The sequence below is a fragment of the Quercus lobata genome, chromosome 10 (assembly GCF_001633185.2).
Source record: "Quercus lobata isolate SW786 chromosome 10, ValleyOak3.0 Primary Assembly, whole genome shotgun sequence".
NCBI classification, from domain to species: Eukaryota; Viridiplantae; Streptophyta; class Magnoliopsida; order Fagales; family Fagaceae; genus Quercus; species Quercus lobata.
In genome coordinates, this window is record NC_044913.1 from 2,316,932 (window position 1) to 2,343,734 (window position 26,803).

Here is a 26,803-nt window from a genome sequence, read left to right on the forward strand (position 1 = left end):
TTGTAAAGGCTGGAAAGTAGGGTTCAGTTAGTTGCAGAACACTTAATGCATTGGTAGCAGCTTTTTCTTAGATATTTCCATGCCTCTCTTTGTCCTTTTTCTTCCTTAATACTTATCCTCTTTCATGGTGTGGTCCGATGCGTCACCTTCAGATGGCTGACCGTCCCTTTTCTCCTCGGCCTGGCCTATTCGAGGAGGAGTTCTTCCTTAGGTTGGGCCCCTGGCCCAACATATACATTGGTCTGGGCTTCCCCGTTTATCACCCCCACAAATATTATTTGGCACTGTTCATTAGCCTAAATACACTGTTCATGGGCAATGAACAGTGCATAACACGCTGGTGTTTTTTTTTTTTTTTTTTAAAAAGACTTGAAACGCGGACGCGCAAACGCGAATGCGCAATACAAACAGACCTTTAACAAAGGATTATATATATACACTAATGTCAACGTAAACAATCAAGCCAAATCACTTTTTTTTTTCTTTTTTTCCAATTTTCTTTCTCTTCTCTCTCACAATATCAACAACAATTCTAACATATAAAAATAAAATAATAATAATTAAGCACTTGAAATAAACAATTATGATCATAACAAATTCCACATCAAAAGATATTGTCAAGGAACCTAAATTATATAATATAAATAGCCATGTAAAAAGTCTACAAAGATTAGATGGTGTGACATTGATACAAACCTTGCCAATTCTTGAAAATACTCCAGTGATGAGTACTACTTTCTCACTATATATGGATCTTTTTAAGAAAGAAAGAAACTTGAGTAAAAGAAATGGGGGCATAAAAAAAGGGAATGCGATGAGCATCAAGAGAGGCACTGCAATGTTCAAGAACTTGCGTAGCAAATCCATATCTTTGCTGTGATGGATAGAGGGTGGCAAGAGAGAAATTGAAGATATGAGGATATATGGTCTTATCTTTGTCAGGTTGTTACATGTTTGAGCCTTAAATTCCAAAGGGAGGAGGGGACTAGAAGTAGATAGAGCTGTCAAAACTCTTCTTTAAACTCCATAAAGGCTTACCTGTATTACCAAAGGAGTTGGGTATTAGGGTTAAAGAGGATCGATTATATTGACATATCTTTGGATAGCAAAGGATGAAAGACAAAATAAAAGTTGATATCCTTCAAAATTCTCAAGGACAAGATTCCTAATTTTTAAATTTTAAGGAAAAATATATTTCAACAAAAGATTTATGTAATTATTTTGCAGGGAAAAAAAAAACAGCATGAAGCCTATCTATAGGAATAAGAAGTTGTTTATATACTTTATTCCAAACTCCAAATATAACAATTAAGTTTAAGGCATTTATAGTGAAATGATATGGTTGGTATAGTATAACTTGATAGGCCAAGAACGTATTGACCCTTTGTGATAAATTAACCAATTAAGTAGCCAAGTTAATTAATTAATTCAATTAACATACAATACGCGTGGTAGCACAAACAAATCACCAACTAAGTTAATATGCAGTGGAAAATAAAGTTGACATGGTGATTTGTTTAAGAATGGAGAAAACCTCAAAGGCAAAAACCTCACCAGATGAATTTAAGGTCACCACTCTCGATAATCCACTATTATCACAACAAGCGGTTACAAGTAAAGGAATTCCAGTACCTTATACCAACCTACAGTTGAACCCTTACCCTTATACACAATTGGACTTGTTCTGTAGTAACAATCTCTCATTTTCAATACACGGCTCCCAGTACGTGACTAACCAATCGATGCACGGATCCAAGTACGTGACTAACCACCAACTTGAGAAGGATATTGGCTGCAAAGTTCTTTGGTTCATCAACATGATGAAGATCACGAAACTTCTTAGTTACAAAACCCTACAACATACAAACGCAGCAACTTCTTCAAGAGAAAGACAAACTAGGGCAACTTTGTCTCCGGTCACAGTATGCTTGTAACAACAAGTGCAACAACCAGTTGACGGCCCTAAAAACAATCCTTATATATGTTTAGAGTTGTGAGAAAAGAAAGCCTAAACACATACACATGGAGATATGCGTGAAATCAGATCTAAAAAATTGATTTTCGTAAACCTTGATAGATAAGTTATCTGTCGAGAAGCTGTCGAGCATCGGGCCAAAATTGCCTATTAAACCTGGATAGATACCATCTGTTGAGCTTTAAAATACAGTACTTCTTCACTTGTTTCTAGAACAGATTTGCATGGCTTCAATACTTGAACTTGAACTCTTGCTCCTTAAAGTATTAAACACATCCTAGATCTACCCAATTACAAATAAAGTGCATTTTGTCAAAGGATAAGTCAATTTTAAATGGCATATGTTCTTAACATAATACACATATGTCCTAACATAACTATCAACAACCAACAACTCATCTAATTTGGTGTGATGACTTCCAACAACGTTATGTACTTCATGCGCAGGTATTTATTTAATATATCAAAATGATATTTGAATTTTGAGCTGAAAAATTATACCCAAAAAAGAAAGAAAGAAAAAGAAATTCTGGTCAGAACATAATCATAAATCTCTTTATATGGTACAATATAGTTTTTATTTGCACAAATAGTAATAAAGCCTTCCAGATCCAGTCTAAATCATAGCGAGCTCTCCATTAATTCTGCTTAGAATTTATTTGCTTAAAACACTAATATTTCAGCTAGCGGTCCTTGTTTTGATGAGTGCATGGGCGATTGACTAACATTGAGTGCATACACCACTCAAAAACTTCAGGACATAAGACCCTCAGCCAAAATCCCACCCTCATCCAAGATGGCTTAGTCAAGTACATGTCTCCTTTGCAAGTGCTGTCCACAATTGCTTTGGCACACCTCTCTGTTGACTCAACTGGCATCCAAGGCATTTCAATCTATAGGCAAATATCACCATTCAAAAATGAAAAAAAAAAAAAAAAAAAAGAATCAATTTTGTTTTGAGAGACTAGAAGTTACATAATGGCTAAGTTATGAGTAGAAATTACATAAAAGTTCTTCCCTCTTTTAGCATTTTCCATTATATGTAGTAGGGATTATTACAAGGTAAGGTTCTCGGTCAATATATAGGACTATGTAAAGTTTTGTACCCAAGACATAGGGTCCTATATATATATATATATATATGAGGTTACTAGAGGTCGAGATTTGGTGTGATGGCAAGTGCCTTACACCCAAAGCAATGAGTTTGAGTTCGGGAAACAAACTCTCTAAAAAAATAATTGAGGGTAAAACTGCTTCTCATGACCTCTTTTAAATTTTATAAAAAATGAGAATTTTGTAAATTGAATATAACATTTTTTATATTGTTGAAGTTACTTTTAACCTGTGATCTACTGCACAAGATTTAAATTCAATGTACTCTACTGATTGGACAAGACATGTTGCTGACAAAATGGTGTCTTGCCAAAATTGGGTGAAAATAGATGGTTTGGATTTTTTAAAATGTAGAGGATTAAAAATAATTTAAAAGCAACTTATAGTTTTAAACTGGATTGGTAAAGGATTAATTTTCAAGTTTCATTTCTTTTAATTCTCAATATACCTTTGGTAAAAATTGGCCTTGCGTCATTTCTGACTCAATTACTCCAGGAGTTACAATGGTTATTCCAATATCTGGACCAAACTCAGCTCTCAGTGACTCAAAAAAGCATATTTGGGCTGCCTTGCTTGCCTGAAGACATCATTGATTCATAAGTAAAAGAAAATCTCGAAGTGAACAACTAGTAAGGCATGCCAAGGAGGTTTCGTACGTAGTTCTTACACTGTAGAAGCTTAATCTCGGAGTACTGAGCCATGCTGCAGATGAAGAAATTACAACAATCTTTCCTTTGCTTTTTCTTAGGTGTGGAACTGCATATTGGGTGCTATACACTGAACCCCAGAAATTTATTTCCTAAATTACATAAAACTAGAGTCTGTTAATGCAAGTATGAAACTAAAAACTTAACAAAAAAATTGGGATTATATATTATAGACGTGAAAGAAAAATAAGCACTGAAGAACGATTACCTATGCTATTTTTTTTTTCTTCACTTTAATCCAATATAGTTACAGAAAGTGGGACAAGACATGTTGGTAGTTATTACCATAATGGAAGCAATGTCAGTTGAATCTTCAAAAAGGTCCACTCTTATTACTCCAGCATTGTTCACCAAATGATCCACTGTTGCATGAACCAGTCACATATTGAAATTGTACATTCCAAAATATTTCCACAAATAGTAGGAATATCATTTTTTTGATTTTTTCACAACTTATACATTCCAAAATATTTATTGTTCCAGAAAAGCGTAGTAAAACAAACTAGTAGTTGAAAATCGTGACTTTAAGTCACAATTTTAGTTGTTTTTGATGATATATATATATATATATATAAAACTGTGTAAAACAGTTTATGTGCAACAAATTTAATTCAAAATAAAAACTCATCATACACTTACATCGCCCAAAGTGGTTCACTGTCTCATCAACAAATTGTTTACATTCTTCATCCTTGGAAACATCTGCACGTATCACAATAGCCTCTGGAGATCCTAGTTCTTGTGCTTTATTTGCAACTATTCGAAGACGGTCCTCTCGTCTTGCAACAAGGGCTAAAATAGCACCTCTCCTAGCATACTCATAAGCAATATGCTACAAACTCACATAATAATATAGTAAATTAACTGTTGTTTGAGATTTTGTATTTACTATGATTATAACTACTTATTTTCAAATGTGCTAATATCCACAATTCTCTTGTGAATATAGACAAAATGTTGAAACTAAAACATTAAGAAATGAGAATTTCTGAGAACCCGAATTATATAATATCAATACATAATATAAAAGGCAGTTAATATCTACAAAGATTAAGAGGTGTGAGATTGATAATTTGCTACAAACCTCGCCAATTCCTGCAGATGCTCCAGTGATGAGTACAACTTTGTTAGCCACGTTCTCACTGAATATATTTCTTTTTAAAGAAAACAGATACTTGAGGAAAAGAAATGGTGGTAATAAGAAAAGGATGGCAGTTAAAGTTAAGGGAAGGAGTACAATGTTCAATAACTTTTGAAGCAAATCCATAACACAGAGAGAGAGAGAGAGAGAGAGAGAGAGGGATTGAATATATGATGATAAGTCTATAAGTCTATAGTATGAGATTTTTTTTTTTTTTTTTAGGCGATACATACAGTGCTCCAGATTAACTATAAGACAAACAGGGGGACATCATTGATTCAAAGTTTCAAACGTATACGTTTGAAACTTTGAATCAATGATGTCCCCTGTTTGTCTTACACTAGTTAATTTGGACCACTGTCCGACTCCATAGTAAGGGAATCTTATCTTGTGAAGGTTTCAGAGTATCGTTGATTCGCAAATTGCAAGCACAAAAATCCATATCCCACTGCATAAATCAAACTTTCATAAAAAAAAAAATTGTTGAAATTTCGGATGGAATGAAGGGATCAGGGGCCCCATCATTAGGTCATTACCAATGATCAGAGTAGTTTCCTATTATCCTATCAATATTATAGTTTGCTGTGAATAAAAAATAAAATAGTTGGCTGCGATTCAAAATCCATTATTGCTTTCTTGTTATCCTTCCATTACACAAAACCCAATGATCAATATTGAAATTACAATTGGGGCAGTTGAAACACTTCCAATCTTGCTTGACCCAAGGGCGATCTCTTTTCTTTTCAAATTTGATCAGCACTTGCAAGGGCGGAGCCATAACATTTTTATTTGGAAGGTTGAGTTCCAGCTGCAGTACTAAATACTATAACTAATTCATTAGTGCAGATAAACTGCTAAACTTAGGCAAAAATTATGTTCAATGACGAATTGACGATCTTTCATACTATAACAATTTTTTTTTTTCATGGATACAACAAATTTTACAATAAAAAAAAAAAAAAAATTGAGAAAAAAAACAAAATACCTTCTCTCTAATTACTAAACTAATTGGACAATTCTTTTTTTAAGAGTACCATTAAACTAACTCATATATTAGTGGAGGCCAGCTCCTATTTTGTAGGCTAAATTATTAAAATGTTAAATATTTATATATAATATAGAGAAATTTTCAATAATTTTGGGAGGGCAGTGTATGTAGCAGGATATTTGGAGGCAGTGACCGGTTGGGGAGAGAGGCAAGGGCTGATAAGTGGGTGTATATGTGTAGGCTGAAGTGTGAGTGTGAGACTTATGGTTATGACTGTTTTAAAAAAAAAAAAAGACAACTTAAATATAGTTATTTAAGTGTTATACCATAAACTAACTCATATATTAGTGGAGGCCAGCTCCTATTTTGTAGGCTAAACTATTAAAATGTTAAATATTTATATATAATATAGAGAAATTTTCAATAATTTTGGAAGGGCAGTGTATGTAGCTATGCCCATGACCACTAGCAGGATATTTGGAGGCAGTGACCGGTAGGGGAGAGAGGCAAGGGCTGATAAGTGGGTCTATATGTGTAGGCTGAAGTGTGCGTGTGAGACTTATGGTTATGAGTGTTTAAAAAAAAAAAGACAACTTAAATATAGTTATTTAAGTGTTATACCATAAACTAACTCATATATTAGTGGAGGCCAGCTCCTATTTTGTAGGCTAAACTATTAAAATGTTAAATATTTATATATAATATAGAGAAATTTTCAATAATTTTGGAAGGGCAGTGTATGTAGCTATGCCCATGACCACTAGCAGGATATTTGGAGGCAGTGACCGGTAGGGGAGAGAGGCAAGGGCTGATAAGTGGGTCTATATGTGTAGGCTGAAGTGTGCGTGTGAGACTTATGGTTATGAGTGTTTAAAAAAAAAAAGACAACTTAAATATAGTTATTTAAGTGTTATACCATAAATTTCTTTTACTTGAGTTAATTACATGATTTTATTGATTTACTATTACAAAAACAAAATTTCTTATTGACCAACTCAAATCACCAAACCAAAAAAAAAAAAAAAAAAAACTTCGCACAATGTTAATGTGCCATGTATGCACCTATTCATATTATCTTTTTTTGAGTGAATTTCAAATTATGGCGTTCGCTCCTGATGATAATTTTTTATTATCAGACCAAGACACCAATCAGTGTTTTGTGTAGATTTATATTATCTTTTTTTGAGTGAATTTCAATTTATGTCATTTGCTACTGATAATAACCCTTTATTATCAGACCAAGATATCAATCAGTTTTTTATATAGGCAGAGATTGAACCTTAGATCTTTTATTCAACCATCAGAAACTTTATTAATTGAGCTAACTAGAATTCACTATTCATATTATCTTGTTTGGGTGAAAATAGCTAAATACCATGTTTTGGCAAAATTTGTGGCAAACTAGCACTGTTTAAAAAATATTTAGTAATCTACCACTTTTTTAGTACTCGAATTTCACAAAATCAAGTTCTAAATAGTACTCAAGTTCAGTGAACTTGAGATCCTAGGTGAGTCACCAATGTTTCACTGCTGACCTGGAATTGGAGAAATTAAAAAAGCAATGTGGTACTCGATATTGCGGAAATTGAGTACTTCTTTATAGTACTTGAGCTTAATAAAGTCGAGTACCTTGTTTTCCTTTTCTTTTTCTTTTTTCTACTTTTTGTTTCGTACAAAACTTTTACTTATTTCATCTTCAACTGCTTGTGATAACCATGTTGGGTGCATCATAGCACCGTGGGTCCAGTCCACACTTGATAAAACACCTCTTTAAATGGGAGGTTGGACAGGCCATAAAAGTCAACCTATTTTTTTCTTGGGCAGTAACTTAGGTGTTTTGGACACGCTGAGGAGAAAAAGAAAGGGACTGATGCATTAAGGCTGTTCGGCTTAAGGGAGAGCTGAAGGAAAGAGAAAGTGGCTAAAGCAAAGTCAAGGCAAGTGAGTTGCATTTATTATGATTTGATGTCAAGAGTGTGAAAGGAAGAAAAAAAGCAAAAGATGAAGAAATAAAAGGGGAGGCCATTCGGCCAGTGAGCAAGAAGTGAAGTCCTAGAGAAAGTGAGGACTAAATGCAGTCGTGTCATGGCTTCTAATAGTGATGAATTGAAAGGTCCTATCCATATGTGTCCTAGTATTGAAGTCATGCAAATCTGTCCAAGAAACAAGTAAAAAAGGATTGTTCATTAAAGCTGGACAGATTCCTGACAGATAGCTATCTATCGAGATCTCGACAGCTGCTCGACAGATACTATCTATCGAGGTCTCAATAGCTGCTTGATAGATACTATCTATCGAGAATTATGAAATCTATCGAGAATTACAAAATCAGAATTTTCAAATCTGATTTTCGGCTCATGCTTATGTATTTGTGTAGGGTTTCTTTTCTCATAACCCTAGACATATATAAGGCTTATTTTAGAGGCCGTCACATAAGAGAATACAAGGAGAACATAAGCAAAAGGTGATTGATGCCTTATTCTCTCTGAAGGAAGCTATTGCGTCTTTGCGCCTTAGAGTTTTGTAACCAAGTGCTTCTTGATCTTCATTGTTGAGGAAGTGAAGAACTTTGCAGCCAACAATTTTCTTCAAGTTGGTGTGTTAGTCACATATTGGGAGCCGTACATCATTGGTTAGTCATGTACTGGGATCAATGCAAAAAAAGGTGGCATTCATATATTAAAGAGTTCAGAGGTTCTGAAGCAATAGAAAGTTTCTACTGTAAGTTCATCTACAGGGATTGTAGAGTCTAGGGACAAAAGTTTTGTACTAAATCTGAAACTTCTCTTTATTATAGTGGATTGCTTTTTGGGAAGATTTCCCCCTAGGTTTTTTACTATAAAACTAGTTTGTTTCATTGGTTTTCCTGGGTCATCATATCTTGTCTTATTTACTTTTCCACTGTACATGATATTGACATGATATTAATGTTTTTTTTTTAATAAGGTTTATTCATAATAAATCTAATTAATAACTTGGGTTTAAAACTTGTTAATTATATCAACCAGGGTCTAAATTTCCCAACAAGTGGTATTAGAGCGGGTACACTCTGATTGGATTAATTTCCTGAGTGTGATCCTTGACCCCCGTTGTCATGGATCATGGACAATCTCTTTTGATTTCTCCTTTATTTAATGGCACTAGTTATGCGTACTAGAAAGTTCGTATGAAAGTTTTTTTGTAGGCTCTAGGTGAACAGGTATGGCAAGCTGTTGAAGTTGGCTAGATTAAGCCAAAGGAAGCGCTAGTGGATTGGGATGAAGCAACAATCAAAGCAGCAAATTTCAATAGTAGGGCCTTGAATGTTTTGTTTTGTGGGGTGACCAATGAAGAATTCAAGAAAATATCATCCACGGAAGTTGCCAAGGAAGCATGGACGATTTTTGAGACCACCTATGAAGGTACCAAGGCAGTAAAGACTGTGAAGTTTCAAAGACTCATTAGTAGTTTTGAAGAAATAAGGTTGGAGGAGGATGAGGCCTTTGATGAGTTCTATGCTAAACTTAAGGATATTGTGAGTGAGTTCTACCTTCAACCTTGGAGAATTTATAGCAAAATCCAAAATTATTAGGAAAATCTTTAGGTCCTTGCCTAAAAGATTCCATGCCAAGATCACTGCCATTGAAGAACTGAAGGACATTGATCAAATTCCTTTGGCTAAGTTTGTAGGGAACCTTCAAACCTATGAGATGGGATTAGGTTTAATGGGAAAAGGTGGAAAGAGTAGAAACTTAGCTCTTAAGGGTATAGAGGAAGAGATTGATGATTCTGAAGATGAAGATGAAAGCAAAGATGAAGATGAGGAAGAGGATCTAACCTTCATAGCTAATGAGATTATCAAGCTTCTTCAATTTAGGAAAAAGGATAAGGAAAAACCTCCTAGGAAATCTAAATCCTCTAGGAAGGGTAAGAGTGAGAAACCCCTCATCCAGTGCCATGAGTGCAAAGGTTTTAGTCATATGAAGATAGAGTGCCCAAACTATCTTATGAAGGAAAAGACCAAGAATTCAAAAGATAAAGGGTTGGTTGCTACCTGGTGTGATACTAAGAATAACTCTTCTGATGAGTATGTGGATGAATGTGATCACTTTATGGCTTTTGCTGCCACAACCGATAAGGTGATTGTGGAGAGTGTTAGTGATAGTGAGGATTCTTATGATGATGAAGTACCTAAGAAGATGACCATTCAAGAAGCCTATAATAAGCTATGCACTGAATTTATAAAATTTAAAAAGACTTCTCATCTTTGTAGAAAAGAGCTTAATGAGGTAAAAACTGTAAAAGCTGATTTGTTAGTCAAACTAGATGAGACTACAAAGTTAGTCGAGACTCTTGTTATAGAAAACACCTCATTAGAAGAGAAGGTCAAGAATCTCAAGGTTGAGCTTAGCAAAGCTTAATAAGGTATTGAGTACTCAAAAGCCTAGTTTTGATAAGACTGGCTTAGGATATGTTGTTTTCTCCGGGCTCTCCTCTTCCATGGCTTCTGGATCAAGAACTGTCTTTATGCCTCAATCTGAGAAAGGTGATAAAGGTATGAAATCCATAATTGATTTGTCTAATTCTAAATCTTTCGTTAGACCTCATGTTTATCACCATTGTGGTGTTTTTGGACACATTCGTCCTAATTGCTTTAAATTGTATCATTAAAAGCAAGTGTCCAAACGATCACAGGTTTCCTCTTAAGGACCTACACATTTGTTTGGAGGGTTATTAAAAGCTTTGAGTTTTTTAACTCAAATTCAGGAGAATTTTAATTCTTCTATGTCCTTTAGTAGACATATTAGGACACGTGCCTTTTCATCTTCATGGTCAAAAACTCATGCTGTGTGGGTGAGAAAGGAGCTTAAGGCTTAATTGTCTTTTTGTCTGTCCTATGCTATAATTCTTTCTATCTAAAATAGGACACTCTTTACTTGATTTCTTATCTGCTTTTGGACTCATGCTTTCATGCATCTGCATCTTTCTTTCATGCTATCATGTTGTTTGTTTGTTTGTTTTTGTTTGGTTGTTTAGTCTTTATTTTGTTTGTTTTTCAAAATAAAAAGAGAAAAATTAGAAAAATACAAAATCAATGTGTGCTTTGTGTACATTGGTACTTGTGTACCTTGGATGGCCATTGAAACAAAGTTTTCTAAACTTTGTATCATTTGTAGCTTAGATGAGTATCTCTATGCACAACTAAGCAAGTGAGTTTTGTGGCTCGTGTTTGTGATGAGTAAGATTAAGTAATCTTGTATACTTAACACTCGTATCACTTTTTTTGACAGGAAGGACTAGAAAATCCTAAGAGAAAGACATAAATAACCATCTCACCACTATTGCCTGCCAATTATGAAATAACATTTGTATGCTTCGGCAAAGTAAAAGTGGAATGTCAAATGCTTAACATCATTGGGTATTTCTTTTCTATCTCTTATTTGCCCATGCATGGTTTGCTTAAAAGAAAAAGAATGCAAAGAACAACAAAAAGCAAAAAGAATCAAAATGCTTTATACATGATTGCAAGCGTGTATTCTAGGAGATGTGGGAGTTATAGGATATACTTCGAAGGTGATAGTCCCCATCAAACAGTTATGATTGTGTGTGAGTTAAAGAGATTTTCTCATATCTCAAATCGCCATAACATGTAGACACTTATGCAATCTTGCGATGTTTTTCACACACAACATGCAATATTCTTTGCTACCTTTGATACATGTGCAAGTATAACGTAATTTGGCCATCGCAATGAATACATATGTTAATGTATGCTAACTAAACTGTCTTAACTTGTTTTTAAAATATAAAATTGGTTATACGTGTTGTGTGTGTGTGTGTGTTTTGGATCTATGTGCTTAACATTTTTTTGTTGAGAGATGTTTTTGAGAGTTTAAAATGTTGTTTGGATTTTTGGTTGAGTAGCATGTTTGATTGCATTCATGTCTGTGTTTTTCTCTTCTTGAAAAATTGTTTTTAAGCAATCTTGATAGCTGCTAGACACCTCTCGACAGCTAGGCTATCTATTAAAACACTTTTTCTTCTTATCTCAATAGAAGTTATCGCAATCTCGATCCATCGAGCTTTCTAGACTTTGTCTCGATAGCTTCTCAACAGATTCTCAATCCATTGAGAAACTTTCTATCTGTTCGATAGATGCTCGATAGCTATTCGATCCATTGAGGTTGGCTTCTGCTTGATAGCTGCTCGATAGCTTCTCGATCTCTCGAGATCCTCTTGCATGCCTTGTTTTTCACATGTTTTGCATCTTTCTTTTATCTTGTCATCCATAGCATCTTGTTTCATTACATTCATGCATTTATATGGATTCCTTGTGCCCCTTTGATCATCTTTATGTTTCTCAGGTGAAGCTTTCTAGCTTCTTGTACCCTTTGTCAATCATGACAAAAAGGGGGAGAAAATATGGAGAAAATGTGTTTTTTTTTTTTTTAAGATTCTACATGTTAGGGGGAGAAATACATGTCTTTGTAAAGGGGAGATGTGTTTTATCTTGTTAGGGGGAGTGCTTACCTCCTTATTATTGTGCACCGGTCTTGTAACCATTTTTACATACATTATGCTTATCTTTGATATATATATATGATGTATGTTTTCTTCACCTATCTCTACATGTGTTGTTTCTTTTCTCTCTTTATACACATGTTTCTATTGTATGCAATTTTTTATTTCTACATGAGTTTTGTTTGAAGTGTTTCAAAAATACAAGTTGTCAAAGTCTTCTTGCCATAAACTCTCTTCTTGCAAATTTTTTCAAGAGTTTGTGTTAGGATAGATTTTATTGTAATTCAACAAGTGAGTATGAGTTGAGTGATTTATGACTTCTCTCATATGTTCATTTGTTTGTTGTGGTTTTATCATGGATTGTCAAAGGAGGAGATTGTTAGGACATATGTGATTTGATATTAGGAACATATGTCAAAATAGAATTGATTAATCCTTTGACAAAACGTACTTTACTTGTAATTGGGTAGATCTAGGATGTGTTTAATACTTCAAAGAACAAGAGTTCAAATCTAGTATTGAAGCCATGCAAATTTGTTCAAGAAACAAGTAAAGAAGGATTGTTCATTAAAACTGGACAGATTCATGATAGATAGCTATCTATCAAGGTCTCGACAGCTGCTCAACAGATACTATTTATCGAGGTCTCGACAGCTACTTGACAGATGCTATCTATCAAGAATTATGAAATTAGAATTTTCAGATCTGATTTTTAGCCCATGCTTATGTATTTGTGTAGGGTTTCTTTTCTCACAACTCTAGACATATATAAGGCTTATTTTAAAGACCGTCACATAAGAGAATACAAGGAGAACATATGTAAAAGGTGACCGATGCCTTATTCTCTCTGAAGGAAGCTACTGCGTCTTTGCGCCTTAGAGTTTTGTAACCAAATGCTTCTTGATTTTCATTGTTGATGAAGTGAAGAACTTTGCAGGCAACAATCTTCTTCAAGTTAGTGTGTTAGTCATGTACTGTGAGTCATGCATCATTGGTTAGTCACAAACTGGGATCCATGCAAAAAGGGTGGCGTTCATATATTGAAGAGTTCAGAGATTCTATTGTAAGTTCATCTACGGGGATTGTAGAGTCTAGGGATAAAAGTTTTGTACTAGATCTAAAACTTCTCTATATTATAGTGGATTGCTTTTTGGGAAGGTTTCCCCCAAGGTTTTTTACTGTGATGGAAATAGTTTGTTTAATTGGTTTTTCTAGGTCACCATATCTTGTCTTATTTACTTTTCCACTTTGCATGATATTGATGTTTATTTGTTTTAATAAGGTTTATTCATAATAAATTTAATTAACAATTTGGGTTTAAAACTTGTTAATTATATCAACCGGAGTCTAAATTTCCCAACAAGTATACTCAATGAGACCTCTGCCATTCGGTCCTTTGTTTAGCTGTTATCTAGTGTATGGACCATTTTGCATCTTACTGACTTCCTAACATCTCATGGGCACCTTTAGTGAATAGTTACTGCTAGACTACTTTGTGCTTAGCTAACTGAACTCCAGTTACTTGCATTTGAACTTTTTCAAGTCTAGACACTGTACTTAGCTTGGTGGACACAACAATCACAAGCAGTTGAAAATGAAATAGTAAAAGTTTTGTATGAAACAAAAAGTAGATTAAAAAAAAAAAAGAACAACAACAACAACAGAGTACTTGACTTTGTTAAGCTCGAGTACTATAAAGAAGTACTTGATTTCCGCAATATCGAGTACCACATTGTTTTTTTAATTCCTCAAATTCTAGGTCAGCAGTGATACACTGGTGACTCACCTAGGAACTCGAGTTCACTGAACTTGAGTACTATTTAAAACTCGATTTTGTGAAACTTGAGTACTAAAAAAGTGGTAGACTGCTAAATATTTCCGAAACAATGCTAGTTTGTCACAAATTTTGCCAGAACATGGTATTTGGCTATTTTGGCCATCTTGTTTGTACTTAACTCTTTTTTATGCCCTGAATCCAGGATTATTAATTTATCTTTAAGTCGAGCACAATCAATAACCCTTCGCAAACCAATTTCTTTTACATATTTATAGAGATCATTTGTATATGTATGAGAAATAGGCATATATAATATACATGTAATGTAGAGTTCTTACAAATACACTCTTTGTTCTTTCCCTTTCTCCCTTAATCTTAAGAGACAAAATAAAAACAAAACAGGTGGGGTACTACACACAAGTTACACAACCTACAAGCACGCAGATGATAAAACACACATAAATAAAGAGATTGATTTCACTAGATTCAACCTCCTAGAACATAAAACAAGCTTCATTTTAGTCAGTCTTGATCTCAAGGTTGTCGATTGTAGATGGATAAATAATGTTCTTGGCACCCAAGAGATCCAATATCTTCTTGCTGGGAGCTTCCTTGTGTGAAGTCCCTAGCCTATTGATATACATCAATCAATAACTCCACTTGATCACCTCAGGGAAAAAGTACACCTTCCAGAATTAGGTGACCCTGAACCAAGTTGGCTCTGTCAAGTACCTCTCCCTTGCAAGCACTATGTACTATTGCCTTTGCACACCCTCGTACTGTCCTAACAGGTATCGTGCTTACTTGTACCTACTCATAGAGCATTGCCAATTAATCAAATGACATGGTATAGATAAAGCATTGAGCACATCTAGGAGCCTACACCAAGATTTGGGTTAGGTTCAATATATTCTTGGTGTAATTTTTGTCAATATTAAGATTTGGGTTAGCTTCAATATATTCCTAGTTTAATTTATGTCAATATTAAGATTTGGGTTAGGTTCAATATATTCCTAGTATAATTTTTGTCAATATTACATTATTTTGAATGATGTATTTTGACACACTACAACAAAATGTAACTACAGTGACGAATTTTAGTATGGAAAATTTTTTCGTCACAAAAAAGTACCATATAGTGACGAAATTTATATTTCGTCACTAAATATAAAAAAATAGTAACCTTTAGTGATGAAATTTAGATTTCGTCACTATAGGGTATGCTAAATTCAGGGTGCCAAACAAAAAGGGTAGGCGGGAAACAAATGTTTCTATAGTGACGAATTTTTTCGTCGCTAAAAGTTCTATTTTTTTGTGACGAAACACTTTCATCACTAAAGGTGCTGCTAGTCATGCTATTAGTGACGAAACGCAGATTCGTCGCTAAAGGCAAGCAATAGTGACGAAACTTAAGTCGTCACTATAGATTTTCTTTATATATCAATTAATCAACTCATTTTTTCCCTCAGTCATTCGATGAAACCCACTCTCTCCCTCACACCAATACACTCTCTACCTCACTCCAAGTCGCCGGTGATGCTTCGCCTTCCTTAGCATTGGCAACGCTTCGCCTTCCTCCGGCGACGCTTTGTCTTCCGTCGCTGCTGTAGCTTCAGCTCGCCGTCGCCGATTCATCCTTCGCAACGATTCAGACGCCGATGACGCTTCAACTCCCGATCGCCGACGACGCTTCAGTCGCACCATCCGGCGACGCTTCATCCTTTGGCAATGCTTCATCCTTTGACAATGCTTCCAGGTTTTTTTTTTTTTTTTTGTTATTTTTTGTTTCTAAATGCTTGATGTTAATTTTTTTTCCTTTTTGTTTTTGTTTTGTTTTTTTTTTTTTCTTGTTTGAGATTTGTTCTCTGTGGTGGGACAGTTTGTCTAAGTTTGATAAACTTATTAGAGCTTTGGGTCTTCATATGGGTAATATTTGGTGTAATATTTGAGCTTTGTTTAGATTCTGAGAAATTTTCGTTTGGTTTAGGTGAGAAATTTGATTGAGAAATGATTGATAGGTAGTTGTCATTATAATAAGAGAAGAAATTATATGGGTTCTGAGAAAAAAATTGTTTGCTATGATGCTTGTGTTAGAATTCTAAGAAAATTTTGTGGTTTAGTTAGTTATTTATTTTTTTGATTTCTCTCTATTTTATGGTTTAGTTAGTTATTTTAGATTATTGTTTGTGTTCCTCAATTTTCAATTTTGTTTCTCTTTGTGCAGAAAAACATTTCAACAGTAAGTGTCCCTTTGGAAAAAATAAAATGTATTGCTTATGGTAATTGTAGAAGGATATATATAAGGTATTGATAGTTGGGCTCCGTTTGATTGCAATTAAGAGAAGTAGCAGCTTGCAATTTCGTGAACTACCAAGTTTATTAACTGAGAAAAAGGATGTCTTTGTAGTTGTCCTTTAAATGCCTATATATAGATAGATATCAAAATTGAAATTTTTGTAATTGGTGCATATTTTCTCTAATGATTGGGTCTGGCTATACCACTGTTTAGAAACAGGAAAAAGAATAAAGAATATGTATTTTAAATTTGGTTCACTAAAAGTTATCTTTCTTTTATCTCTAGCTCTCTTTCTCTTTGGTGGTTGAAGAAATTGTGAGAAACAAGGTGAAGAACACAAGTTAACTTTGGATTTTTTCTGAAAGTTGTAAACTTAACTTGAGCAAAGTAAGTATATTCTGTTAAAAATTTATAAAACTCTATATATACTTGTGATGTTGGAAATTTGTTTTGTGGTGGGTTGTTATGTTGAAGCAAGCGGGTGGCTTGCATGATGTTATAAGGTGATTTAAATTCATATTGGGAGTGTTTTTAATTTCTTGCAAATGTGAATGAAACTTGTTGATTAGTAGCAATTCTGTTTCTTTGTTCAATTTCAATGCTTGTCAACATTATACTTGTGATGTTGGAAAGTTGTTTTGTGGTGGGTTGTTGTGTTGGAGCAAGCGGGTGGCTTGTATGGTATTATAAGGTTGTTTAAATTCATATTAGGAGTGTTTTTAATTTCTTGCAAATGTGAATGAAACTTGTTGATTAGTAGCATTTGTGTTCCTTTATTCAATTTCAATGCTTGTAAGCATTATACTTGTGATGTTGGAAATTTGTTTTGTGGTGGGTTATTGTGTTGGAGCAAGCGGGTGGCTTGCATGGTATTATAAGGTTGTTTAAATTCATATTGGGAGTGTTTTTAATTTCTTGCAAATGTGAATGAAACTTGTTGATTAGTAGCAATTGTGTTCCTTTATTCAATTTCAATGCTTGTAAGCATTATACTTGTGATGTTGGAAATTTGTTTTGTAATGGGTTGTTGTGTTGGAGTAAGTAGGTGGCTTGCATGGTGTTATAACCTGATTTAAATTCATATTGGGAGTGTTTTTAATTTTTTGCAAATGTGAATGAAACTTGTTGATTAGTAGCAATTGTGTTCCTTTATTCAATTTCAATGCTTGTAAGCATTATACTTGTGATGTTGGAAATTTGTCTTGTAGTGGGTTGTTGTGTTGGAGTAAGTAGGTGGCTTGCATGGTGTTATAACCTGATTTAAATTCATATTGAGAGTGTTTTTAATTTTTTGCAAATATGAATGAAACTTGTTAATTAGTAACAATTGTGTTCCTTTATTCAATTTCAACGCTTGTAAGCATTATACTTGTGATGTTGGAAATTTGTTTTGTGGTGGGTTATTGTGTTGGAGCAAGCGGGTGGCTTGTATGGTGTTATAAGGTGGTTTAAATTCATATTGAGGGTGTTTTTAATTTCTTACAAATGTGAATGAAACTTGTTGATTAGTAGCAATTGTGTTCCTTTATTCAATTTTAATACTTGTAAGTATTATAGTTGTGATGTTTGTGATTGGTTTTGTGGTGGGTTGTTGTGTCGGAGCAAGCGGGTGACTTGCATGGTGTTAAAAGGTCGTTTAAATTCATATTGGGAGTGTATATTTGTGTGTGCAATGTATATTTATTTAAGTATTAATATAGACTTATGCATTCATGAATAGGATAGAACTTTATCTAAGTAGTTTATAGACTTAGATGTTAGAATACATTATGCATAAGTTGTCCTTATTTTACTAAAGTAGCATTCATCTTGTAATTGTAGTCAAACATGGATAAAAGTTGGATGACAATGGGTAAGACACTCGATGGCAGATTAAGTCATCCATATATTGAAGGGGTCAATGCATTTATTAATTTTGCAAGAGTAATTATGGACTTAAGTAGTAATATTCCGTGTCCATGTATGCACTGTGGGAATTGCTATCGACAATCTCCTAATACTGTGCGTATCCATTTGCTTCATCGTGGGATTATGCAATCTTACATTAATTGGTATAATCATGGAGAACCTTATGTATTGAACGAGAATATTCATGATAATGAAATGTTGGATGGTGATCATATGGATGGTATCGATGCCTTGATAGGTGACCGAATTAGAGGAGAACCAAGAAATGCAATCGAAGATGAGGAGGTGCATCATTTTGACAAATGAAGATGAGAAGGTGGAACTTCAAGAGATGCTAATGAAAATGAAGAGCATGACATACCTGATGTTAATCTTGATATGGATTATGATATGTAGAGTTCATAACAATTGTCTTAAATCTTATGTGCTTATCTTAAATCTTGTGTGCTTGTCTTAAAGTTTTATGCTTGTCTAAGTAGCAATTGTTTTGTACTTATCTTGAACTTGATATGGATATTGATATGATCATTTGTTGTGTTGAGTCCGTAGTAATTGTGTTCAAATTTAGCACTTGTGAATTGCTTGATATGGATAATGGTGTAGACTATGATATGTAAAGTTAGTAGTAATTGTTATTGAGATATTTTGTACTTATCTTGAACTTGATATGGATATTGATGTGGTCATTTGTTGTGTTGAGTTAGTAACAATTGTGTTCAAATTTTGCACTTGTGAATTACTTAATGTTAAGTTAGTAGCAATTGTACTTATCTTTCATGTTAATACATAGTTTCAAAAAATACCCAAAAAGGCCAAATACACTCATAATGTATCGAGGTATGAGATGGCAAGATTGGATAGAATGAGGCAAAACCAAGAGATAATTGATGTTTTGGGATTGAAGCACATCTCAACTTCTCTAAAGGATTCTACTCAATCCAATTGTGCAAAAGAAAAAAGAAGTAGAGCTAGTGTTGTGGTAGATGATGATTATGCACCACCTATTAGTGACGATGACAATGATAATGAGTCATCTAATTCTGTAATCCATAAGGTATAATAGATATTCCATAGGGTGCAATAAATAATAACTTTATTATTCCATTACTTGTAATGATTTTGTTGTTGCATTATATGTATGTTACTTACAGATGGCACCAGAAGGACTTACACGCTCGCGAGGTGAGGCATCTATCCCGGTGGTCCAATCTACAATCCAATCTACAGAAACACCTCCTGAAGCAAATCCTCCCACCCAAAGTTCTTCTAGTACGGAGGCGCAGACTACCAGCGCATTAACTAACATGACTAGTAATTACATAGAACATACTTAATTACAACTGCACCCTGTTTTTACTATTGAGATTATATTTCACTTAATTTAGCTATAATGTACATGGAATGTATAATTTTTTAACATTAATAATGTTTAAATAGGATCTGCTGACAGAACTACCCGTGGAGCAACACTTGGTATAGCAGTATGGCACTTGTTGAGAAAAGCGGTAAGCTGCCAGTACGTATAGCTGTAGAGTATGTTGCTCCTGTTGGGAAGAATGTGTGCAAGCTTGTCAATCACATTGGCGTACAAGTGCGAAGTAATTTGTCCAGTTACAATGTGAAAAATTGGAAAAATATTGATGCTGCTACTAGAGATGTGGTGCTTCAAAATATCATGGTAAATTTACATTGATAACGTCTAACTCATCTAATTCATATAATAATATTTTTATAATACATATATACTTCATTTTACAGGATCAGTTTGAGCTAGAAGGAGATTCCAACTTGGTAACGAAAACATTAAATACAAATTGTGGAAGATTATTGAGTTCCAACTCCCACAAGTTGCATCAGGCCTATAAAAAGCTCAAACAATTTCATGGTGCTGACTATGCAAGAAGCCACCCGCAAATGAATGCCACAGAGAAGCTGTGGACTGAACTCATTGATGGGAGATGGACCAATGAGGATTGGCTGGTAAATTATTTATACGTATATTATTATTATCCAATGTTTACTATATTATGTTGTCAACTGATTAGATTAATATTTAGATGAAGTAAATGTATATTGTTTTATTCATGATCTAATAAATATCTTGAATGTTGTTTATTAGAAAAAAATCAAGAAAGAACTCTGAAAATAGGAATAAAACTAAAGGCAAACATAGATGCGAGATAAAAGCACTTGCTGTTAGGGTTGATAAGGAGGTGCGTATTTTTTCATTTTCTTAAACCTTAGTATATTGCATGTTGTAATTAATTAAGTATATCTATCTAACACTTGAATGTTAATTAATCAGACAAATAATAATGATGGTCAATTTCCTGAATTGGCAAAAATCTTTAAAGATGTTCATTTCAATCCAAATACAAATATGTAGATACACCCTAAGGATGAAGCGACATATGTATGTGTATCATTCCATCCCTATCATGTTTGTAAATCTATAACATATGTAGTATTAATGTTGGGATTGTTTATTTCTTTCTCTCTTTCAAATGATAGGAAAATATTCTCAAAGTGCAAGCGGATCATTGTCAAGATCCTAATGCAATTCCCCTTACACAAGAGGAGATCTCAAACTTAGTGTTTAAGAAGAAGTCTGGTATTGTAAAAGGACTTGGTATGAGACCTTCCTCTTCTCTAATAACCACCGCCTCCTCTAATTCATCGGTGGAGTATATCCAACAGTTAGAAAATGAGATAATTGAGCTCAAATAGGCAAGAGCTAGAGATCAAGAGGAGCGAGCTAAGGACCAAGATGCACGAACTAAGCAAGATGAGGTCCAAAAAAATATTCTTAACTTTTTTGAGGAGCAAGGGTTATGATGATGCTCTTACTTATGGGGGTGGTTCAACTTCAAGTTAAAACACTTTTTGGTTAGTACTTTATTTGCTTTCTACAACTTATACATTAGGAGTTGTGATTTTAATTTATTGGTGTGATTACTCTTAATGCATTGTTAGAAATGTTTCTTATAACATAGTTAATGTTTTTACTTTACGATTTTAACGAAGTATTGTTTTTATATTTGTGCAGATTTCTTATTGGTGGCTTTTAGGGGATTTACTTTTTGTATTACTTGAAGACATATGAGGACATCTTCCGTTAGTTTTAAAATAGGGTTTAGGTAGAGTTATTGTACGTATTGCAAACAATTATTGTATGGAAGGAGTTTGAATTAGATACTTGTTTTAGTTTTTACTTGTGGAATGTATGGATCTTTTTTTATAAATGTGTTGTTGAAATAAATGTGTTATTCAAATGTGAGGTTAATATCAAAGCCATGAAAAAAATAAAAACAGAAAATAGGTTTTAGTGACGAATTTTTTTGTCACAAATATAGCAACAAAAAATTGTTTTAGTGACGAAAATTCCGTCACTAAATATAGCAAAATTTTGTAAGAAATGGTTTTAGTGACAAAAATTTTCGTCACTATATGTGCCTGGATTTTCTTAAAAATAGTTTTAGTGACAAATTTTTTCGTCACTATATGTACCCGAACATAGTTTTAGTGACGAAATTATTCGTCACTAAATATGATTTAGTAAACTAAAGTGTTTTTAGTGACGAAATATATTTGTCACTGAATAATGTTTTTAGTGAGGAAAACATTTAGTGACGAAACGTTTTCGTCACTAAAAGTTTGTTTTTTAAAAATCAAATTGGACTTTTAGTGACAAAATTTTTTGTCACCAGGACTTTTAGTGACGGGGCTACAGTGACGAAATGAGTTTCGTCACTAAAAGTCCAATTTCTTCACTAAAGGTCCTTAGTGACGAAAAATTGGACTTTTAGTGACAAATTTTTTCGTCATTGAAAATACATTTTGTTGTAGTGACAAGTACAATATTGGATTAATTACATTTCCTTTTATACTCTCTTATGTAAGAAAATATAAAGATGATCAAGTTTCAATTACTCTTTCCTCCATAAAATGTTTAAATTTAATTTTTTTATATTTTAAAACTATACACAACATATAAGTTTGTTGATCGAATTGTAAAAAACTTTCGATTAACATGAAATTTGGGACAAAGGGGTTAAGAACAATAAAAAAGTATAATGCTGAGATTTTGAAAATACTAGTCCATAGTTATCAAGTAGTGTAATATTTATAATATAATTTTTTTTTTAAAGTACACAGATATAACTTAATGAGAGGAATAACTAATGAGCCAATAACCTACATCTCTCAAGTCTTGATCAACTTCCATTTTTCCTTCCTTCAATAAGAACTTGCCTTGGGTCATTTCAGACTCTATGAACCTAGGTGTCACAATTGTGATTTTGATCTCAGGCCCAACCTCAACCCGCAATGTCTCAAAGAAGCTTACTATTGCTGCACTGCTTGCCTAAGGTGACAATGTATAAGAATTCATCTCTAATAAAAAATAATTGGGAACCATATACATCATATTACTTACATTGTAGAAACTCATCCTAGGTGTAGGCAATCATGAAGATGAAGCAAGTACTATCATCTTGCCTCTACTTTCTCTAAGGTGTGGAAGTGCAAAACGGGTGGTATATACTGAACCCCAAAAGTTTATATCCTACGAGGAAAAAAATATTAAACATTTCAACTTTGTATTAGATTAGACTTTGATGTCTTCCTTACATTAATTAACTCCTCTTTCTTTTGGTTTTTTTCCAAACTCTTTGCTGTATACTTGTACAAGTAACTTGGTTAAAAAGTAAAAACCCGACCATATATAGGAAACTAACAAATAACACTAATAAGTCATGGTATTGTATCAATCGATCATACCTATAGTTGTGATAAATTTTGTATCTTAATATTACTAGACAAATAACATGCATGCTTGGACAGTCTTCTTCTTCTTTTTCTTTTTAACAATTTTTTGGTAAATTATGCATAAAATTGTCAATTACCATTACGGTTTTAAAGTCGGTGATATCAGTTGCATCTTCAAACAAGTAGGCCAAAGAATTCCCAGCATTATTCACCAGATGATCCACTGCATCAAAGAATCATCATGAAACAAACTTATAATACAAATAAAAATCCTTTATGTTAATGTTTATGCTTCATTCTATTCTCCACTAATTATGACCTTAAAATACTATTTTAAAAACACATGCAATAAATAAATCAAATTAAGTTGATAAGCTTAATTAACCATTTGGGCTTACATCTGCCAAAGTGACTCATGGTTTCATCAACAATTCGCTTTCAGTCCTCAACCTTGGATACCTCTGCACTAATTATAAGAACATCAGGGGAGCCATATTCTCGAGCTTGATCAGCCACTTCTTGGAGAGTGTTTTCCCTTCGGGCAATAAGGGCTAGTAAAGCCCCTCTCCTAGCATATTCATAAGCCAAATGTTGCAGTGTACATAAACCAATAATTTAAAAAAAAAAATTTAATGAAGGCATAAATCAATATTATATATATCAAATAAATTAAACGTTCTATATGACTCAGAAGAAAAAAAAAAACAAAAAAACAAAACAAAACGTGTTTCAACGTATGCAAAATGAATGAAAAGAAACAAATCTTGAATCATTAAATTTGTGTTCCTAGATTTCTTTTAGAATATGACACAATAAGATTTGAATATATGACATCAACTTTATAAAGTTAATCATCAATATCCTAAGATACTAATTTGCTTGTTATCATTAAGTTAATCACCAATATCCTAAGATACTAATTTGCTTGTTATCATTAAGTTAATCATCAACCTCAAGATAATTACGTCAATATCCTAATGTACTAATTTGCTCTTTGTCATTCAGTTAAGATGTCAATAGTTTCTTTTTGGTGTAGGCAGAATTCGATCAATTCTACAATAATTCTTCTTTATTAATATACTAAGAAATTAATTTTCTGTTTAATTATTATTACATCAAAGATACAAAATTATTTAGTTTTTGTGTAAAGAAGATTCGATCTTATATCTTATTCTAGAATAAAGACTTTATCATTTTGAATTACCTAAATTCCATGTGTTGCCTCACAATTGTATAATTCTGATCAATAATTGTAGTTTATTGCTATAGGTGTTAATTATTAGGTGAATTGTCTAGAATTATTAGGGTAATTTCATCCTGAAATTATATGTATCCATCTTGAAATAATAATTAGAGTTAATCTCATCATCAACTTTTAGAAATTGACTATTATAATTTTCATATCTATTTAAATTACTAATAATACTACAAAATTTAATTCACTCATTTCAAAAAAAATTAATAAGATTTTAAAAACGCCATAGTAAAATAACCCAAGAACCCTATAATAAACTTTGGAAAATAAATAAATAAATAGCAAAATCCATGTTCTACCACAGCTATTTTCAAGATGCACTTGGCTTGTTAGGTTTTAGATCCCTGTAAACTAGATTGTTTAACCTAATTAATTAACCAAGTGAATACTTAAGTTTATTATTCAGATCTAGGTTAAAACAAAACAATCATATCATGCAAAGAAGCGGACATATAAAAAAAAAAATAAATAGATAAAACACACACACACACACACACACACAACGATATAATGACCTAGGAAAACCAAACTAGTAAAAAACCTAGGAAGAATTTAACTTAACTATCCTCAAGGTAAAAAACAAGGTAAAAAGCAAATCCACTATAGAGAATCGAAGTTTACAATAAAACTTAGACCACTAACATCCTATTGCTACCACATATAGAACTTACTGATACGACCACATGCAAACTCCGAATTCACGGACTCCTTCTCTATTAGGCCTTTGCAACACAAGCACCCACACTTGTGATAAAAAAACACAATCTCTCCTCTTTGTGACTCCAAGACCACCTTGAAGGTTTAGATCATCAGCTATTGTTGATCTTCATGCAGCAACTTCAGATCTACTGGTTCTAAAGATATGAGAGTGATATCTGGTAGAGACTTTGATAGAGGAAGGCACAGAACCTTTTAGATCTCACAAGAGCACCTCCAAAGTCATAATAAATTGTGCCTAGGGATTCCTTTATATACTAGGAGAAGTAGACCTGAAACCCTAATCCTTTTTGGGCTTGAACTGCTGTTTGGACTTAATTAAAATTCTGCAAATACGACTCTCGATCGGTCGAGTCTATCTCTCGGTCAGTCGAACTAGGCAAATTCTGAAATCTTCTTTATGCAACTACTTGTTCTTGAATCTTGACTTGAATCATCTTGAGTATTGTCTAATAATATATATAGACTCTAAAATCTATATCTAGACAAGTTTATATTCACAATTTGCCAATTGTTCTAAACTTTTAGAACCTAACATGGCTTATTATTACCTCGCCAATGCCTGAGGAAGCACTAGTTATGAGCACGACTTTTCCAGACAAACTTTCACTGAAAACAAAGCTTAGGGTGGAGAGGAAGAGCTTGTAAAAGTAGGTTGGTGGTAAGAGAAGATAGATGGAGAAGAAGGTGAATGGAGGAGCTACTATGTTCAGGAACTTGTTAATAAGATCCACTGCTCTTGCTTTGTTAAAACTTAAAAAAAGAGTAGAGAAAGAGAAACAGACGTACTTAATTTGATGCGAAGGTGTGTTAGGACATATGTGGAACATGTTAAGAACATATGTCATATAGAATTGGCTAATCTTTTAATAAAACGCACTTTACTTGTAATTTGGTAGATTTAAGATGTGTTTAATACTTCAAAGAACAAGAGTTCAAGTACAAGTATTGAACTCATGCAAATCTGTCCAAGAATCAAGTGAAGAAGCACTGTTCATTAAATCTCGACAGATAGCTCGACAGATGTATCTATCAAGATTTAATATTTGAAGCTCGATAGATGTATCTATCGAGAATTACAAAATTCAGATTTCTAGATCTGTTTTTCACGCATATCCAAGTTATATGTTTAGGTTTTTTTTTTTCACAACCTTAGACATATATAAATATTATTTTAAGGGCCGTCATAAGGTTGTTACACTTGTTACATGCATATTATGACCGAAGACAATCTACCCTAGTTCATCTTTCTCTTAAAGAAGCTGCTACGTTTATATGTCGTAGAGTTTTGTGACCAATAAGCTTTTTGATCTTCATTGTGTGAATGACTGAAGAACTTTGCAGCCAACATCTTTTTCAAGTTGGTGTGTTAGTCACATACTTGGATCCGTGCATTGATTGATTAGTCACGTACTTGGAGTCGTGCATTAAAACGAGAGATTGTCACTACATTCCAAGTTCAATTGTCTATTGGGGTAAGGGTTCAACTGTATGTTGGTATAAAGTACTGAGATTCATTTACTTGTTACTGCTTGTTTTGATAATAGTGAATTCTCGGAAGTGATGACCTTAAATTCACCCTGTAGGATTTTGCCTTGGTGGTTTTCTCCATTCGTAAACAAATTACCCGTGTCAAATTTAATTTCCGCTGCATTAAG

General features: G+C 33.4%; 1 protein-coding gene and 1 pseudogene across 1 annotated transcript; both read right to left on the reverse strand.

Moving 5' to 3' along the window:
* Positions 1-2,485: 2,485 nt before the first annotated feature.
* Positions 2,486-5,121, reverse strand: LOC115965838 (11-beta-hydroxysteroid dehydrogenase 1B-like). The gene is made up of 6 exons (XM_031085132.1): positions 4,880-5,121; positions 4,435-4,627; positions 4,081-4,157; positions 3,756-3,887; positions 3,537-3,665; positions 2,486-2,868 (listed from the first exon to the last, which is right to left on the reverse strand). The coding sequence occupies exons 1-6, from the start codon at positions 5,060-5,062 to the stop codon at positions 2,659-2,661; spliced, it is 924 nt and encodes a 307-aa protein (XP_030940992.1). The 5' UTR covers positions 5,063-5,121; the 3' UTR covers positions 2,486-2,658.
* Positions 5,122-14,720: 9,599 nt separating this feature from the next.
* Positions 14,721-26,757, reverse strand: LOC115963500 (annotated as a pseudogene).
* Positions 26,758-26,803: the final 46 nt, after the last annotated feature.